This window comes from Leuresthes tenuis, unplaced genomic scaffold, assembly GCF_036924035.1.
Source record: "Leuresthes tenuis unplaced genomic scaffold, fLeuTen1.0.hap1 SCAF_18, whole genome shotgun sequence".
NCBI lineage: Eukaryota > Metazoa > Chordata > Actinopteri > Atheriniformes > Atherinopsidae > Leuresthes > Leuresthes tenuis.
In genome coordinates, this window is record NW_027325372.1 from 4,315,519 (window position 1) to 4,333,332 (window position 17,814).

A 17,814-nucleotide genomic window follows, 5' to 3' on the forward strand; every position below is an offset into this window, starting at 1 on the left:
TACCATTAAAATACACTTATGCAAGAAATATATAAATAATTGGAACCCGAAAAAAATAAGTTTTAACTAACATATTTCAACAATAGTTTAATCAGTAGATCAACCAGTTCCACATTACAACCACAAGAGGGCGCCAAATGCCAAACAATATCAGCAGTACTGGATCGGGACGCGTTCACTACTCACACCTACGTTTCCTTTCCTTACTTCCTAAGCTTGCTTATTTGTAACAAAATGTCCGGAGATAGATATTTTTCCTGGCTACTGTTGGTTAGAATATGTAGATTGCTGATTTATGCTCACTTGATACATTAAATCCAGAAAAAAAAGATTAAAGGGAGAAGCAAGTGAACATCAAAGGTTGTGAGGTATCAGGATTAGACTCCGGCCGGTGAAAACGGGGTGAAATGAGGACAAGGAAAACAAAAAGGCCGCATGTGGATACATTTAAGTTAAAAATCATGTGTAAACATGGTAAATTAATATATCTGTCTTGACATTACATTTTGTTTTTACATTATTAGAACAGAAGCAATATGTAGGTGTTTAAAAATGTATTAAAGGGTGTTCATGTTTGAGTCTAACATGGCTGAATGTTTACTGATGCTCTTCTGTCACCAAATAAATGTGGCAAAACTAGGAGGACAAAATACTGATCTGGTGGGGACAGATCAGATAACAAACATGTCTGCCTGCCTGGCGTGTGCGTCTGATGTCATGCACACAAAAACAAAACCAAACAGACTCATCACGTGATTTCCAAGAAAGGCGCTCTGGGATATGCGCTGTTCAGGCCAGTAGTGGAGCTCTAACACTGTCAGAGACTTCTACAAGTGCAACCATGATCAGAAATAGCATAGCTGTTGTTAAAACCAATTATTAGTTTGTTGTTTTAGCACATACCAGAAAAGCAGAAACAGGGTTTGCAGAGAAACAGAAGAGTTAAGTTTATTAAGTTAAAATCAAGGTGACTCATTAATTCTGCCTTGTCCAAATAATCACAGAGTTGAGTTGTTTATAATACCATTAAAAAATCTGAATAATTCATGTATATATGTAACATGTACTGTCCTAATGTAGGGGTTACTGTAAAGGAGACTTCATATCCTCCTTGGGATAAAGCTCTGAGGGAGGACACTGAATGGCAGATAAAGTGTTGCAGAGTAAAGGTTGTAGTACAAATGACTCAAGCATGTTATTCTGTGGGAGTTCTGTGTGTTTCTAAGTCAAAGGGCGTGTTAAATCACTTCTCTTTTCTCTTATCTTGTTTGCATTGCGGTGCGTTGTGTCATCTTTAAGGAACTTATAAAGGATTCATCAACCTTTTACATAACTGGAATGAAAATATAAACAATAAGAGTTATGGTTATGTCATATATTACTGCGCGAAGACCTGCAACATTTGGATTATTTGTACCATATTTAGGGATATTATTGTTAAATAAATTGACAACAACATCAACTCAGTTCACTTTCATTTTCCACCGACAACCCCAGAATTTAGATTTTACCTAATGACTCATGACTCACAGTGATGTTTGAATTCCTATTGGTCAGATAGAAGTATATCAAATACATCAGTGTGAATACTTCCACACGGTGAGCGCGGACTCACAGAACATGTTGTTTTTCTAGTTAATTTTTAACCAGATCAACGCTCACTTTAGTTTAACTCTTTTTTTTATAACAAACTTGACTCTTTTTTAACTTTCAGGATTTAAAGATTAGCTCGCGGTCGACACTGCAGGTCATGATGAAGCTCATTTTCCTGCTTTTCCTAGGAATACACGGGGTGACGGCTAGTGAGTTCACCGTCTTGCATGGGTTCACTGTAACTAACAAATAAACTTTGTTTGTTAAACGTTTGCATGAGAGTGACTAATGAAAGAAAACTTTCTGTAAGTTCATAAGATTACGAAACATCCTTATTTGACTATTTATAAGCCTAAAAAACGAGGAACTGTTGGAATGAAGGTCAATATAAACTTTACAGCTTTAGAAAAAGCTTTTTTCCCGTTCCTTTAAAGGTCCAGAGTGTGCTAACTCTAAACTCAGTGCAGAAGAAAATGAGACAAAAAATGAAGATTTTAGACTTAAATAAATAATTTATTTTCGAAAACAGTGACGCACAGGACTCTTTCACTTAAATGTATTACATAAATTTGGCAACTCCCTTTCGCTGTTTTATTGTGCGCACTTTATGGGGATAACGGTATTCAAAATTAAGGTTGGTTTTCAAAGTAAAAGCATGATACATCTGAATGGTAGTTCACATTTGGGCAGTAATTTGCACTTTAAAAATATTATAAATAGTGATGAGAATGAAAACAGTATATGGTGTCACTCCTATACGGGGTGCTCAATGTAAAAAAATAATAGAAGTTATCATCACAATCTGGTGTTTTATTTCAAAATTAAAGCTCCTAAAACTGCCTAACATCATAAAACATCTTCTCAGTTTTCAGAGTCATAATAAAAGAAAATTCCCTATTTCCACAGACAGTTTCACTTCAGGTTAGGAGAAGAAGTCCTCACAGAGACTGTCAAAAAAATATCACCCCAATCTGGTGTTGTATTTCAAAGTTAAAGCCCCCGAAAATGGTCTAACATCCCATAACTAATAGGCCATATCCAGATTAAAAATGAAACTCCTTGTTGCCACAAACCAGTTTCCCTTCCTTCAGATTAAGAACAGACCTCTTCATACAGACCCTTAATGTGTTGTACTTTGAAATTAAAGCCACATAGAAAAACATACGATATCCGGTTCTGTAGTTTGCTTTATATTGGATTTCTTTTTACTGGGAAACCTCTTGACTCCCTTTGAAATCCCAGGCTCAGGAATTTACAATCTGTTAAACTCACGGAAATTTGTGTGAAGATATAATTAAAGAAAAACGCTTCACTACAGTTGAGTGATATGTCGTCTGTTGGCTTTGTTTTCATAGACACTGAGAAACAACCAACTTCCTGCTTTTACTGTATTTAATACCCTCTAACGCTAATTAACACGTTACTCGTTCATTTCAGTGTAAATCGATGTGAACTCAAAACTAAATCTCACTGAAACGATTTAACTCTAAACTATAATCAGATTTTAGATGTAATGTTTAGCCCACTCAGGGATGTGAAATCTGCCCTGTCTTCGGATATTTCGATCTTGGCCACTGTCGATCCAATCGCCTGAGAGAGAAAGCGCAGTTACGTCAGCTAAAAAAAGCAACATGGCATGAGATGACTGTAAAGGACAGCAAATTAGTGCCAAATAGGAATGCTAAATCGGCTATTTGGGCATATTTCAGGTTTTTCCCGGATTATAAACGGTGAGCCTAAAGACCTAACGCAACCTATTTGCACAATATGCAAAAAATGTGTGTCTGTAAAGGATAAACAGACGACAAAAAATTATTTGGGCACATACGAGTTCATCACCACTCCGAGGCAGCAAAAACACCCCCAACCACCGCTGCGAGATCAGGTGCTGCGGCCGGATTACGCATAAATGCATCTCGGCAGCTTTTGCTAAATCAACCAAATGCAAGCAAGGCGGCGAAAGATGGACCCAGTGTACAACAGCTGTTGTAAGATATCTGGCAAAGAAGGGTTATTAAGAGTTTAATATTCACTGCTCAGTTGCACAGATCAAAGGGCTCTGAATGCAGACATGTTGCTCCATGAGAAACATTTACGCATAAGTACGCAGTAAAGCGCAGGTTCTATTTGTTCTTTAACATTTTATGGCATTAGATTAATTCAAGATCGCCATTTGAAAAAGAGATCACGATCCTCCCTTTGATCGCCGATAGCCGATCTGATCGAAAATCGCCCACCATACCACTCAGTTGCCATAACTAACAGAAAACCCTGAACTGTTTCTGTAATTTGTTGTCTAGTTTCATAATTAATTGACAGTAACATGCTCATTTTCTGCTGATTTGCTCTTGTCGATTGATTAATTAATTGGATTATGATTACAATTAATTGAATTCCAACTGGCTTGAATTGGACTATATAATTTTAAGTGCCTTGACATGACCTTTTGTGTAATTTGGTGCAATATAAATAAAACCGAAAGGATACAAGACTGTGGACAAGGACGCTAGAGTGAGACATGTGGCAACACACTGGCACAAGACAAAGGAGACGCAGGCTATTTGAGCACCTGAGGAGCCGAGGGGAACAGGTGGAAACACTTTGGGAATCAGGGAATACAATCAGACGCTTGACACAGGAGGAAGGGAAAGGTACCTGAAGCGAGAGGGAAGTTAATATTTCAAAATAAAACAGGAAATGACGCGACAAGACATGAGTCAAAACCTAAAGACGTGACATTATCTGCGCATCAGAAGCAGTTTTGATGTCTTGAATGTGTTTCTGGAGTGTTGCACAGTAACATTTATCGGTGGTTTAAAAAACCTTTAATAAATAAGCCTAAAATGTAGTTCCTAGCTAATTAATTTCTTCTTCTTTTTTACAGTCACTCACTCGCTGAAGTATTTCTACACTGCTTCATCTGGACTCTCAGCCTTCCCAGAGTATGTGTCTGTAGGGTTGGTCGATGGTGTTCAGATAAGTCACTGTGACAGCGTCACCAACAGAAACGTACCCAAACAAGACTGGATGAACACAGCTACTGCAGAGGATCCACAGTACTGGGAGAGCCAGACCCAGGTCTGTGTGGGTAACCAGCCGACCTATAAAGCCAACGTTCAAATTGCAAAGCAGCGCTTCAATCAAACTGGAGGTTTGTTTATGTTTCGGTGTTTATTGGTAATATTTATTTGAGTTTTTCTTGTATGATTGTAAAAGTGCACACACATACTTTTAGGTACTCTGGGGTTATCTTATAAACTTTACATAGAAAACATGAAGGCAGCTGCAGGTGAGTGACGTGCACAGCGACATGAGCGAGAAACAGGAGACGAACGCTGGAAATCAAAGTCTGGCAGCAGAAAGAAACGCAGCGGACTGGAGAGGTGAGTCCCTTTATTCATACGAGCGACCGCGGAGCCTTCTGTTGGATTGGACTAATTTCTCTCAGACTGAACGAAGCTGACTGAACACCTGAGGAAGGCTGCAGAAGCGTCACCTTCCAATGGTCCTGCTCGCCTTAACGCTGCTGAGAGAGAAGTTTATACGATGGTCTCTGAGGAGGAGAGCAGTAGTGATGGTCCTTCTGTCAGAGGCACAGTGGGGACTCCTAAAAGTCCCTCTTTTTAAAAGATATTTCAGCATATATAACAGAAAACTTCAGTGTTATTTATTGTTCAAATACATTAAGTTTGTTTTAAAGTGACTTCAGTTTTACTCCGAGCTTAATCTGTCAAAGGTGAACATCCTTTGTTTTGGTGCATGTGGATCATTGTCACTGTTTTAAAGATGTGATATTAAATACTATTAAGTCTGAGTACTGTGTTTTCTCTGTGGCTTACTGTCTCCCTCTGTCAGGTGTTCACATTTTCCAGAGAATGTACGGCTGTGAGTGGGATGATGAGACTGGAGAGGTTAGAGGTTATGATCAGTTTGGTTATGATGGAGAAGACTTCATATCACTGGACCTGCAGACAGAGACCTGGATCGCTCCAGTACAGCAGGCTGTCATCACCAAACATAAGTGGGACCATAACAGAGCTTTGATGGCACAGATGAAGAATTATCTCACCCAGATCTGTCCTGCATGGCTGAAGAAGTATGTGAACCATGGAAGGAGCTCTCTGATGAGAACAGGTAGAATCCCACCTGAATCAGTGTAACAGATTGCACGGTGGTGTGGTGGTTAGCACTGTCACCCCCCCCATCTGGGGCCTTTCTGTGTGGAGCATGTCCTCCCATGTATGGGTTCTCTCTGGTTACTCCTCCCACCGTCCAAAAACATGCATGTTTGGCTAATTGATGACTCTAAACTGACCCTAGGAGTGAGTGTGAGTGTGCCTGGTTGTTTGTCTCTGTGGGGCCCTGTGATGGACTGGTGACCCGTCGACTGGTGCCTCTCGCCCAATGACAGCTGGGATATGCTGCAGCCCCTAAGCGACCCTGAATTGGATTAAGCAGTGATAGAAAATGGATGGATGGAAAAAAAAAAGTATGAATTTATGTACAGACATGATAACAAACCACCTGCTGTATCTCATTTTATGGTCTGTTCTCTTTCTCTTCACCTCAGTGCCTCCATCTCGCCTTTTCTATCACCAATTTTTATTGATTTCACTTGGTGTGTTATATATTAAATGTATTTGAGGGATTCAAGCTACAGTAAATATAGGCAAATTGTAGTTAATGATAATAACACAGAAGCTTTCTGTTTCCTCTTCAGAGCTTCCCTCAGTGTCTCTCCTCCAGAAGACTCCCTCCTCTGCAGTCAGCTGCCATGCTACAGGTTTCTATCCTAACAGAGCCCTGATGTTCTGGAGGAGAGATGGGGAGGAGATCTATGAAGGCGTTGAACATGGAGAGATCCTCCTCAACCATGATGGAAGCTTCCAGATGAGCGCTGACTTGGATCTGTCATCTGTTCCCACTGAAGACTGGATGAAGTATGAATGTGTGTTTCAGCTCTCTGGAGCGGAAGAGCTCACCACCAAACTGGAGAAAACAAAAATCAGGACCAACACAGGTCAGACTTAAGTTAAACATCATAGAATTTGAATAAAAAAAAAAAATTCATTAAAAAATTAGGTTGAATAAGAAATAATCAGTGAAGGACTCTGAGCCATTTTCATGAGAATGTGAATATTACATGATGCTGTAAGACATGATCTGTGTGAGAATGTTTAATCTGTAACAGCTGTAATAATGAGCTGTTTCTTCTTCTCATTTCAGCCAAACGCCCTCCATCTCGTAAGTAAAACATTTGTTCTGTATAAATCTCACATTAATTGTGTAGTAACAGCAGACTTCTATAAGTTCTGCTGAAGAACTTCTTCAGGACTGTTTCTGTCAGCTGTTTATTCCTGATTCAGGATGTGGTCTAACTGTGTGTTCTGACCTCACAGCTGTAGAAAACGCTGAGGTCCAGGAGCAAATGATGCCGAAAGCCTGAATGTCAAACAGCCGGGAACACAGTGAGTTGATTCATCTGTTAAACAAAGCTGCTTGAATTAGAAAAACTAACAACTGTATGAGAGTGATTCTTTAATCACAGAAATGCATCTAATGCATGCTAAAATAAATGTACATTTCTGGTTTAACCTAATTATTACCATTAATTAATCTGATTTTAAAGCATTCCAGCTAAATACTGTTGGAGGTAAAATTTTATTTCAGTCCATTTTAACACAATAAAAACTGTTTCCTGATTAGAACTCTTTATTTACTTTATAAACAGTGATTTCTGTTTAGTGTAATCTTTTATCTTTTTGTCTCTCCAGGTTTATGGATAAAGTTTGGACTGAAATAAGGAACGACATCACCACCCTCTTCTCTGTAAACCAGGAATTGATTTGTTTTTCACATTTGATTTGAGAAGAGGCTGAAAAATTGCTATAAATTAGTCATTGAAATTCAAAGGAAGTAAAATTGAAAAAAAAAGGTATAAATCAACAAATATTTGATTTGGTATCATGATAAATAAGGTAATTTCCACTGGTGAACTGTTTGAATTCTGATAAATCAAAGAGTTTCTTTATATTCTTACACGGAGAGACAGTAAATATGTCACAATATTCATCAAATGAGCAGAACTAATCAGCGTTTAATTGTCTTTGTGTAGTTATACAACAAATCCAGCAGACTTAATATATTTACAGACTTTTATTTCTGGTTTTAGGATTTTCTTGCATTGCAGTCAGTTATCAATATTAATGATACATAAGCATTCACACTTACATAAAATCAGTTAAACAGACGGACAACCACATGCATTCATCCATCTTATCAATAAATCTATATTGTTAGGGTCTGAAAACATAATGAATCAGTCATAAACACCTAAAACATGATGTAAAGTGCAGATTTTAGACAGCAGTCAGTGTAACTGGTTTATCTGAGTTACTCCTGATGGTAAATTGTTCCCCTTCGATGCGCCGGAATCGACTCCAGTCATCAGGATGGAAACATGGAAACTTTATAGTTTTACAATAATTTCATGAATATCTTGATTCTCAGTAATTAAACTGAATTACTGTTTGATTAATGCTGCAGCTCCAAATTATTAGTTTATTTCCAGAGAATCTATATGAATAGAAAAGATCATTACAGATACCGCTCATCTATATGCACAGATAACAGATATGAACTTTGGCTCAAATTATATTACAAATGTGTAAATATTCTGCTTTTATGTTTTTTTTTCACACATGTAAATTCAATTGAAAATAATTTGGCAAAAAGGACTTTTCTTGTTTTGCAAACATTTAAAATTTCAATCTCAAATAACTTCCTGTGTTGGTTTTAGTAGATTAATATCAATTCAGTTGTATTACACAATTTTTCTTGCTTTTAAATAAAGTCTCCAATAATTTCTGTCTTCTCATAATTCTACACAGCATACAAGTAAATCCAGCTGAGAGTGACGCTGCGATCTCGCCACATAACTTTTTTTTTTTTAAATAAATCATTTATAGACCCAGAATACTTTTCGGTTTCCACAATATTCTAAACTAAAAACTTTGCCTCTGAGCCACTGGAAGGAGCAAAAATCTGCACCAGAAAGTAACTCACGTAAATGAAACAGCTTGTATGTTAATCTTTGATATTTTTGTCAGAATACTGCGCGAGATCTGGGCAGCATAAGATAATAAAGGTTGCTTATATCGAGGAGGAGAAATATTTCATAGCCCCAAATGAGGCCACATGTTTTCCCATCGTGACAATTCGAGAATTTTACTTTCACTTTTATTCATAACCTCCGTAGGTCAGTTTAACATAGTGTTTGGTGACGCACACGCTGAGAGTAAATTCCTATTGGCTGAAACAAGAGATCTTGGGAAACTATCAGTTTCAGTTTCACTGAGCGGTCCGGCAGGTTGTTCGACATTGAGTTGATAAAAAAACCATGATATATGTGAAGACATCGCAGTTATGAAGCCGTTCATGTTTCTGTTGCTTTTGGGAATACACGATGTGGCGACAGGTGAGTTATACGCTTTTAAAACTGTTACTGATAAAAAAGCTCAGAGTCGTTATCGGGTTCGAGTCTCCGATCGTGTTCGAGGTGTAGTTTCAAATATTACTTTCTTCCCTTGAATGAGCCCTAAAATTATAGACATTTTCCTTTTATTTCTTCGTTTTCAAAGGTTTTTCCTGAGAAGAACTATTGAGAAGTATTTTCTCTATTTTTCTTAATGATATGAGGCAGGTGCAGTATAAAATGGAGTATATTCACGCCTCAACGGAAATACTTTGGCAAAGGAAAAGAAAAAGAAAACAAAGAATTATTTATTAAGACAAATCGTTTCTTGTGTTCAACTCATGTGCACCTGGCTATAATGAATATTTGCCTTTTCTTCCATTAAATATAATCAGCTAATTAAAGCTTTGGATTATTTTCAGATCAGTTGATATGTGAGACTGTGAGACGGCGTCACGCTGGCAGCTTCCTGGTTGTTGTTGGTGTAATATTCTCCACTAGGGAACAACAACTTTTTAATTATGTTGTGTCTGAAATATTATTTTACTTTTAGTTTATCCTACTTTATTCACAGATCACTTCTGAATAAATGGGAGGTAGAGTTTATATTAATCTCTGATAACTTGTGTCCCTAATTTTTTTTCTTACAGTGACTCACTCTCTGAAGTATTTCTACACTGCAAACTCTGGAGTCTCAAATTTCCCAGAGTTTGTAGCTGTTGGGCTGGTCGATGAGGTTCAGATGCTCCACTATGACAGTTTGACAGCAAGAGCCACTGCTAAACAGCACTGGGTGAAAAAAGTTGAGGCAGAGCATCCACAGTACCTGCAGAAGAACACTGAGAGTTTTGGTATCGCTCAAAATGTCTATAAACAGAACATCGATATCGCAAAGCAGCGCTTCAACCAGAGTGAAGGTTTGTTTGCATCTGAGTTTATCCCAAGAAATATGTTTTGTTCTGTTTTTGTCATTGTGCAAGATACAAGCAGATGAATGTAAATGTACATCCGTATTTTCATTCTTTTATAAGTTGTCTTACTGATTCGTTGGATTTATATAGAGACAGTTTGCTAACACAAATGCAGGTGATCACATTCTGGGACAGATGGCTGTATAGATCGAGATATAAGTCTACAAAAAAAGACTAACCCTAAGCCTTTGTTGCTTGCCTTTGCTCATTCACCGTTTTATATTCCATTTCTCTCCCTGCTAATGAGCCAGAAACGGTTCTTTTTTTTACTCTAACAACTGTCAACAGCAACATTAGCATGCAGACACACTATTCGGCAGAACTGCTAAACCGATGAACTTTCCAAAGGACCACAGACTTACTTTAAACAATTGTACTCTTCCAGGTAAAAAGATCATTTATTGACTCAGTTCAGTGTCGTTAGCAACGGCAAGTTCAGCTGTGGAAGAAATCATTTTAGAAAGGTGTTAATTCAAGTTCAGTGATGCAAAGATAGATAAATGTTTTATTCATCCCAAAAGTCTTACTTTTACATGTTCCAGCAATGCACAGCTAAATAAAGAACATAACCGTTTAGTTTCCTAAACTACAGAGAAGCACTCTTAGTTGAGTAAGAGTTGCAAACACAAGACAGTAGAAGCTATATGTTTCAGGTCTCTGCTTCTCTGTCTCTCTCTTACCACTGGTTTACACAACAAGTGGTTGTTTCGTGTGATACAGCTCAAACACGGAAGCCATTTGACGCTGTTCTCGGTTAAAAATAAGTGTCTTTTTTTTATTACAGACACAGACTACATTAGTCAAACAGAAGTCAGACACAGGAACATGACAGAGAATTCGGGTAATTTGCTAAATAAAACATACTGTGCAGACCCCAGTCTGTATATCCCATGATTACCTTGGTATAACTGACACTATAAGGCCAGAAATCAACTGGTCAGAGGATTTTAACCATAGACAAGGAGAGGTGCAGCAGTTACAAACCAATAATTGTATTGCAGACTTTACATTGTGCGTCTAAAATGCTCCTGGTTTGAAATGAAGCTGCTTGAAGGACAGAATAAGACTGGCACAGTCCAAAAATGGCACAACTAAATATAATCTTTGTGTCTTCGTTTTGGTGTTTCTTTGTGAAAGATGAGATGACATGACGGGCTGCACGGTGGTGTGGTGGTTAGCACCGTCACCTCACAGCAACAAGGTTCAATCCCCGCCTGGGGCCTTTCTGTATGGAGTCTGCATGTTCTCCCCGTGTATGCGTGGGTTCTCTCCGGCTTCCTCCCACCGTCCAAAAACATGCATGTTAGGTTAACTGGTGTCTCTAAATTGTCCCTGGGAGTGAGTGTGAGTGTGCATGGTTGTTTGTCTCGTTTGTCTCTGTGTGGCCCTGTGATGGACTGGTGACCTGTCCAGGGTGTACCCCGCCTTTCGCCCAATGACTGCTGGGATAGGCTCCAGCCCCCCCGCTACCCAACTGACAGATTGACGGTATAGAAAATGGATGGAGATGACATTACCTAACAAGCAGCCGCTCCAGTCTCATTCCTGCTTACTCTCTGTGTCTCTCCCTTTAGGGATCCACATTTTACAAATGATGTCCGTCTGTGAATTCGATGATGAGACTGGAATCAGCCAGGGGTATGAGCAGTTTGGCTACGATGGAGAAGACTTCATAATGTTTGACACAAAGACAGAGACATGGATCACTCCAACACCACAGGCGCACTTGACCAGATTGAAATGGGACCGTGACAGGAACGAACGAGCATACAGGAAGAGCTACTTTACCCAGACCTGCATTGAGTGGCTGAAGAAGTATTTGGACTATGGGAAGAGCTCTTTGATGAGAACAGGTAAAGGCACTTTACCAGGTGTTTTTTAGACACAGCAGCATTTTAGATGAAGAAATGTTAAGCATCAAGTATCAAACCACACAGCATTTGACAGGTGATGCACACAACAAGCAAATAAGTGATAAAAGGTTGAGTAAAAAGTTAAATAGAAGCCGGAGCCTGGCCCCTACGTCACATCCACAAAATTAAGTGCTGTAGATGTTAATGGTAAATTGTTGGCACTTTATGACTAAATTGAACCGAGTAACATTTATCTATCACTTTTGACAGAGGTGATTTGCTGCAGTTGATAGAATTCTGCTTTTTAGAGGAATCCGACTCATTACATGAATAACACTGTAGGAAAGTTCAGGATTTTCCCTACAATCACTAGGTGCAGCACCAAAACATTTTTCTTCCAGGGCTTGAACCAGATGAACGGAAGAGAACTGAACTTAGGAACCTTCTAGCGTCAAGCTAACGTTTTTGAATGCGTCTTTTTAAAAGCTTGCCAACTAAATTTGTTAACACTCATTTACCCGCTGCACATATTTGCAATGCATACCAAAAGGGAGCTGTTAAGCAGTGAGGATGGTTTTGTGGTGTTCTTACTTCTTCATTACAGAAAAAGTAAATACCGGGCCCATCTGGTCTCGGGCAATGATTAACCCTCTCAACATGACCCATTTAAGATTATGTAGCAGCAAGACGCAACCTCAACGAGTCTCGACTTGTGTTGAAAGTGCGGACATCAAACTGTATTACAGTTTTTAAATTTAGGTGATGGACTAACTGTAAAACTGAGCTATTCTAAGGAAAGTGCACACTGTACCATCAGACTGTTTCGATGCACATCGAGAAGTATCGCATCGGAAAATTATGACGGAAACGCCATAATTCGAATTAAAATCCCCCGATTCGCACAAATGAAAATACGCTCGCCAGCGTCTGGCTTTGGTTGATTCGAAAGGGATGAAAACAGCTGTGTTCACATCAAATCTGACGTAGCACACTTTCACCCCAATCTCTGCTTTGGCAATTAAGGGCATTAAATAACGCCTCTTATTAATTAGGTTAATTATTTGTATAAATCTGCCTTTTTAAACCCAAGGCTTTTCTTGTAAACTTAAAACGATCCAATAAAACCTTTTCTCAACCTGAAGAAACTAAATCATGAAATAAAGAAAATATTTGAGACTTTAAACCTTCAGCTTTTATGGTGAATTAGTGATTGTGCCTTCATGTTTATCATTATTTAAAAAGATGAAAATGTTGTGAACGGTAAAGATTTTGTCAAATAAGACGTGCAGTAATGAGACTTTACAGATGTGTGGCTGGGATAACAATGGAGGGAGAGTTCAAAAATGGGTGAGATACCAAATGCCAGTCTAATTAATTTCTGTTTTGTTTTTTTATAAAGAGCGTCCATCAGTGTCTCTCCTCCAGAAGACTCCCTCCTCTGCAGTCAGCTGCCATGCTACAGGTTTCTATCCTAACAGAGCTGAACTGCTGTGGAGGAGAGATGGAGAGGAGGTTCATGAGGGTGTGGACAAAGGAGAGGTCCTCCCCAACAATGATGGAAGCTTCCAGATGAGCGCTGACTTGGATCTGTCATCTGTTCCCACTGAAGACTGGATGAAGTATGAATGTGTGTTTCAGCTCTCTGGAGCAGAAGACCTCACCACCAAACTGGAGAAAACAAAAATCAGGAGCAACACAGGCTGTAAGTCATATCGGATTGATGAAGTTTGGAAACGAGGTTTAGTTTGGTCAAACATTTTATGTTCTTTCATATGTTGAATGCATAATTATATTCCTCTATTTTGTTGTTTGGACTTTTCTTCCAATATTTTTGTGAATAGTTTGAAGCATTAGATCAGAAACACATTATCACTGTTCATGTGTCTGAATGGGATGTTAATTTAGACGGAAATAAGTTTTTTTATTATGAAATAAAGCAAAAACTTTGTTCCTGTTTTAAGTAAACTGAGAGAAACAAACATAAAGATAATGATCAGAAGCTCCTTTTTTGCTCATATTCAGTGTAACAACAAACAGTTTCCTTGTGGGACAGAATCCAGCAGAGACAGAACTGAGTAAAAACAGTAAAGTAGAACAAACACACAGTCACAGTAACTATACTCAGGATAAATAGTGATACAAATATTAATTAACAGCATAGATTCAAACACTGACCACATGCAGGCTTCAGTGTCCTTGTTAATGAATTTTATCTGCTCGTCACGTGTTTGTTTGATTAAAAAGTTGTGATTTGTTATTTGTTTCCAGCGAATCTCATCATGATCGCCCTCATCATTGTTGCTGCAGTTGTTCTCGTCGTCATCGCTGTGATCGGATTCATTCTTCACAAAAAGAAGAACGGTGGGAGAGCAACACATTTTCTACTTTCTCAGTATTTTGACTTGATGTAGAATTGGAATAAGAAAAAAAACTAAATTTCCATTAAAGAATTAGGTTAAATAAGAAATAATCAGTGAAGGACTCTGAGCCATTTTCATGAGAATGTGAATATTACATGATGCTGTAAGACATGATCTGTGTGAAAATGTTTAATCTGTAACAGCTGTAATAATGAGCTTTTTCTTCTTCTCATTTCAGCCAAACGCCCTCCATCTCGTAAGTAAAACATTTGTTCTGTATAAATCTCACATTAATTGTGTAGTAACTGCAGACTTCTGTAAGTTCTGCTGAAGAACTTCTTCAGGACTGTTTCTGTCAGCTGTTTATTCCTGATTCAGGATGTGGTCTAACTGTGTGTTCTGACCTCACAGCTGTAGAAAACGCTGAGGTCCAGGAGCAAATGATGCCGAAAGCCTGAATGACAAACAGCCGTGAACACAGTGAGTTGATTCATCTGTTAAACAAAGCTGCTTGAATTAGAAAAACTAACAACTGTATGAGAGTGATTCTTTACTCACAGAAATGCATCTAATGCATGCTAAAATAAATGTACATTTCTGGTTTAACCTAATTATTACCATTAATTAATCTGATTTTAAAGCATTCCAGCTAAATACGGTTAGAAGTAAAATTATATTTCAGGCCATTTTAACACAATAAAAACTGTTTCCTGATTAGAACTCTTTATTTACTTTATTAACAGTGATTTCTGTTTTGTGTAATCTTTTATCACCACCCTCTTCTCTGTAAACCAGGAATTATTTGTTTTTCACATTTGATTTGAGAAGAGGCTGAAAAATTGCTATAAATTAGTCATTGAATTTCAAAGGAAGTAAAAGTGAAAAAATAGATATAAACAAATATTTGATTTGGTATCATGATGAATAATGTCATTTCCACTGGTGAACTGTTTAAATTCTGGTAAAGTTTTCTTTTATGTAAATGTTTCTTTATATTCTTACATGGACAGACGGTAAATGTATCACACTATTCTTCAAATAAGCAAAAATAATCATTTAATTGTCTTTGTGTAGTTTTACAACAAATCCACCATATTTACAGACATTTATTTCTGGTTTTGGGGTTTTCTGCTGACAGCAGTCAGTGTAACTGGTTTATCTGAGTTACTCCTGATGTTTAAATTGTTTCTGTTCGATGAGCCGGAATCGACTTCAGTCATCAGGATGAAAACTTTATAGTTTTACATTAATTTCATGAATATCTTGTTTCTCAGTAATTAAACAGAATTACTGTCTGGTTAATGCTGCAGCTCCAAATTATTAGTTTTTTACAGATACGGCTCATCTATATGCACAGATAACAGACATTAACTTTGGCTCAAATTATATTACAAATGTGTAAATATTCTGCTTTTATGTTTATTTATGATAAAACTTCTGTTTTATTTTATTAGGTTGAAGTAAACGATGATTTTAAGTTTGATTTAAAATTACTCTAAAGGAGAATTAAATCAACAACATGATGAAAGGCAGCTGATATTTCTGTTCTGGGTCCACATGGAGTATCAGAGTTATTCCATATCGCTGGCTTTGTATTGTACTGAATGCCTCAAAATCATTATTTTTAGTAGTGAGTCATACAGGTTTTCACTGATTAAATATCAACTGTTTCACTTTCCTCTTGACACATTTTGTTTTTTCAAAGCACTGTTCATTTACAGATGCTTTATTGTTTGTCTGAACAGGAGAATCTGACAGTCAGAACTGATAAGGATGGACTGAAGAGGCAACATGGACCATTGTTTTCTACAAGTCTGCTTTAAACAAGCGCTTAATGTTTTATTACAGCCATTACACAACCTTTAAAGCATTTCTACCTATTCTACCTATTACTGAAAGTCCAGTTTGACTGGTCTGCAAAGATGTTTAAATAAGTGCTAAAACTGTCAAAGTTCCATCCATGTAAATGTCACGATGCCACATTGAATCGCTAAAGGATGAGCATTGATGCTCACTTTAGCTGTCAGTGGTTTTAATAATATGGCAGATTGATGAATGCTTCCAGCCAAAAAAGTCCCACATCCCAATGTTTTGTTGGAGCATCTTTAGCATTGATTACAGCCAACTTTGATCATGGCCAGTGTTGGTCATCTTACTTTAAAAAGTAATTAGTTACAGTTATAAATGACTTCTCCCAAAAAGTAATCAAATTAGTAACTCAGTTACCTCATTGTAAGAGTAATTAGTTACTCAGCAAAGTAACTGTGACATTATTTTTCATCAAAGACGTTTATATTAACTGATTGAGGAATAAAAACACTGTATACAGTATTTTAGAACATTTGATATTTAGTTGAACTCAATAAATCGCAGCCTGCCGTGTTGGCATGTGTTGATGTAAGCTGCTTCATAAGATTCGAGTTGCTTTAGGCAGACGTGGATAAAGTCTTGTTTCCAGGACATAGCTGCATGTTACAGAAACATTCTTGCCTTTATTTAAAATGAGCCTTTATTGATGAATGGAGAGTCAGACATGCAACAGTCTTCTTCAGCACTTCCCAAAGATTTGTATATAAAAATATATAATGTGTGTTTTAATGTGAGTACTTGTATTTCTTTCTCTTTTGGTAAAGGTTAAAACAGTCATAAGAACACATCATACAGATCTGATGTAGGTGTGGATTGATATTTGAGGAGTTTGTGTTCTATTAAAGCTGAGACAGCAAATTCACCTTTTTAAAGATAGGTTTTTCCCTCTGAGACATTCATGTTTATGTGCAACCAAACTTTATTATAATTCTATCTTTATAAAGTCTAAAATCTAAAATTTTACCCGAGTAGTTTAATTGTTGTTTTACTCTTTATTGTAGAGTAACTTGATGGAGTGAAGTTACACTTTTAAAGCTGTTTCATTTGATTACATTAGATTTGGAAGAGATTCATAATTAGGTGGTTGGTCTGCATTTTTGGGTTTGGAGATTTTATTGTTAAAGTTGAATATCCAACTGATTCAGTTTGTAGTGATTTATTGCTGGTTTATGGGTTTAATGGATAAAGTGATATTTTTTTAATCATTTGTAAAAAGGAAACTTAGTTTCCCAGCTCAGGTTTTACAGGGTTGAGTTTAAAGGTTTTTTTTGTATTATACACAACCTATAAATATGTTGATCAATAAAATATTCATAAATCCTGATGTACGTGTCTTCATTTAAGGCCTGACCCTAATAAATTACCTTAATTTACTCTATTAATTTAGACTATAGTCTGATTTTTATCTATTGACAGAAAAACTAAATGAACTGGTTCCTGATAAAAATGTTAAAGACTAAAAACAATCGTCGAACATCAACAGAACAGCTGGTGACAGACAGCAGGAAACGGGTTTGACTTTAAAAGATAATGCTTTAATCTTCTTATTTCAGGCATATTTGTTCTTTGTAATCAGACACAATGGTCAGTTCATAGAAATGTATCTGCTTACATCTTTTTTAGGAATGTCTTTTCAGTTGATGACATTTATACATTTTATTTGATTGCTGTGTGAACTGCTCCTTTAAAAGAAG

At 37.3% G+C, this 17,814-nt stretch overlaps 2 protein-coding genes across 3 annotated transcripts in view; both read left to right on the top strand.

Moving 5' to 3' along the window:
- Positions 1-1,621: 1,621 nt before the first annotated feature.
- LOC140274536 (major histocompatibility complex class I-related gene protein-like) lies at positions 1,622-8,174 on the top strand. Its single transcript, XM_072369844.1, has 7 exons — positions 1,622-1,802; positions 4,478-4,744; positions 5,449-5,727; positions 6,314-6,613; positions 6,820-6,837; positions 6,993-7,061; positions 7,368-8,174. The coding sequence occupies exons 1-6, from the start codon at positions 1,751-1,753 to the stop codon at positions 7,037-7,039; spliced, it is 963 nt and encodes a 320-aa protein (XP_072225945.1). The 5' UTR covers positions 1,622-1,750; the 3' UTR covers positions 7,040-7,061; positions 7,368-8,174.
- Positions 8,175-8,966: 792 nt separating this feature from the next.
- LOC140274534 (major histocompatibility complex class I-related gene protein-like) overlaps positions 8,967-17,814 on the top strand; it is a 28,104-nt gene continuing 19,256 nt past the window's right edge. The window contains exons 1-5 of one of the 2 annotated variants that reach the window (XM_072369843.1): positions 8,967-9,070; positions 9,718-9,984; positions 11,613-11,891; positions 13,291-13,593; positions 14,160-14,252. In XM_072369843.1, coding sequence (XP_072225944.1) covers positions 9,019-9,070; positions 9,718-9,984; positions 11,613-11,891; positions 13,291-13,593; positions 14,160-14,252 — 994 coding nt within the window. In that variant the 5' untranslated portion in view covers positions 8,967-9,018. The remainder of the gene's footprint in view (positions 9,071-9,717; positions 9,985-11,612; positions 11,892-13,290; positions 13,594-14,159; positions 14,253-17,814) is intronic. The other variant, XM_072369841.1, reaches the window with a different exon arrangement.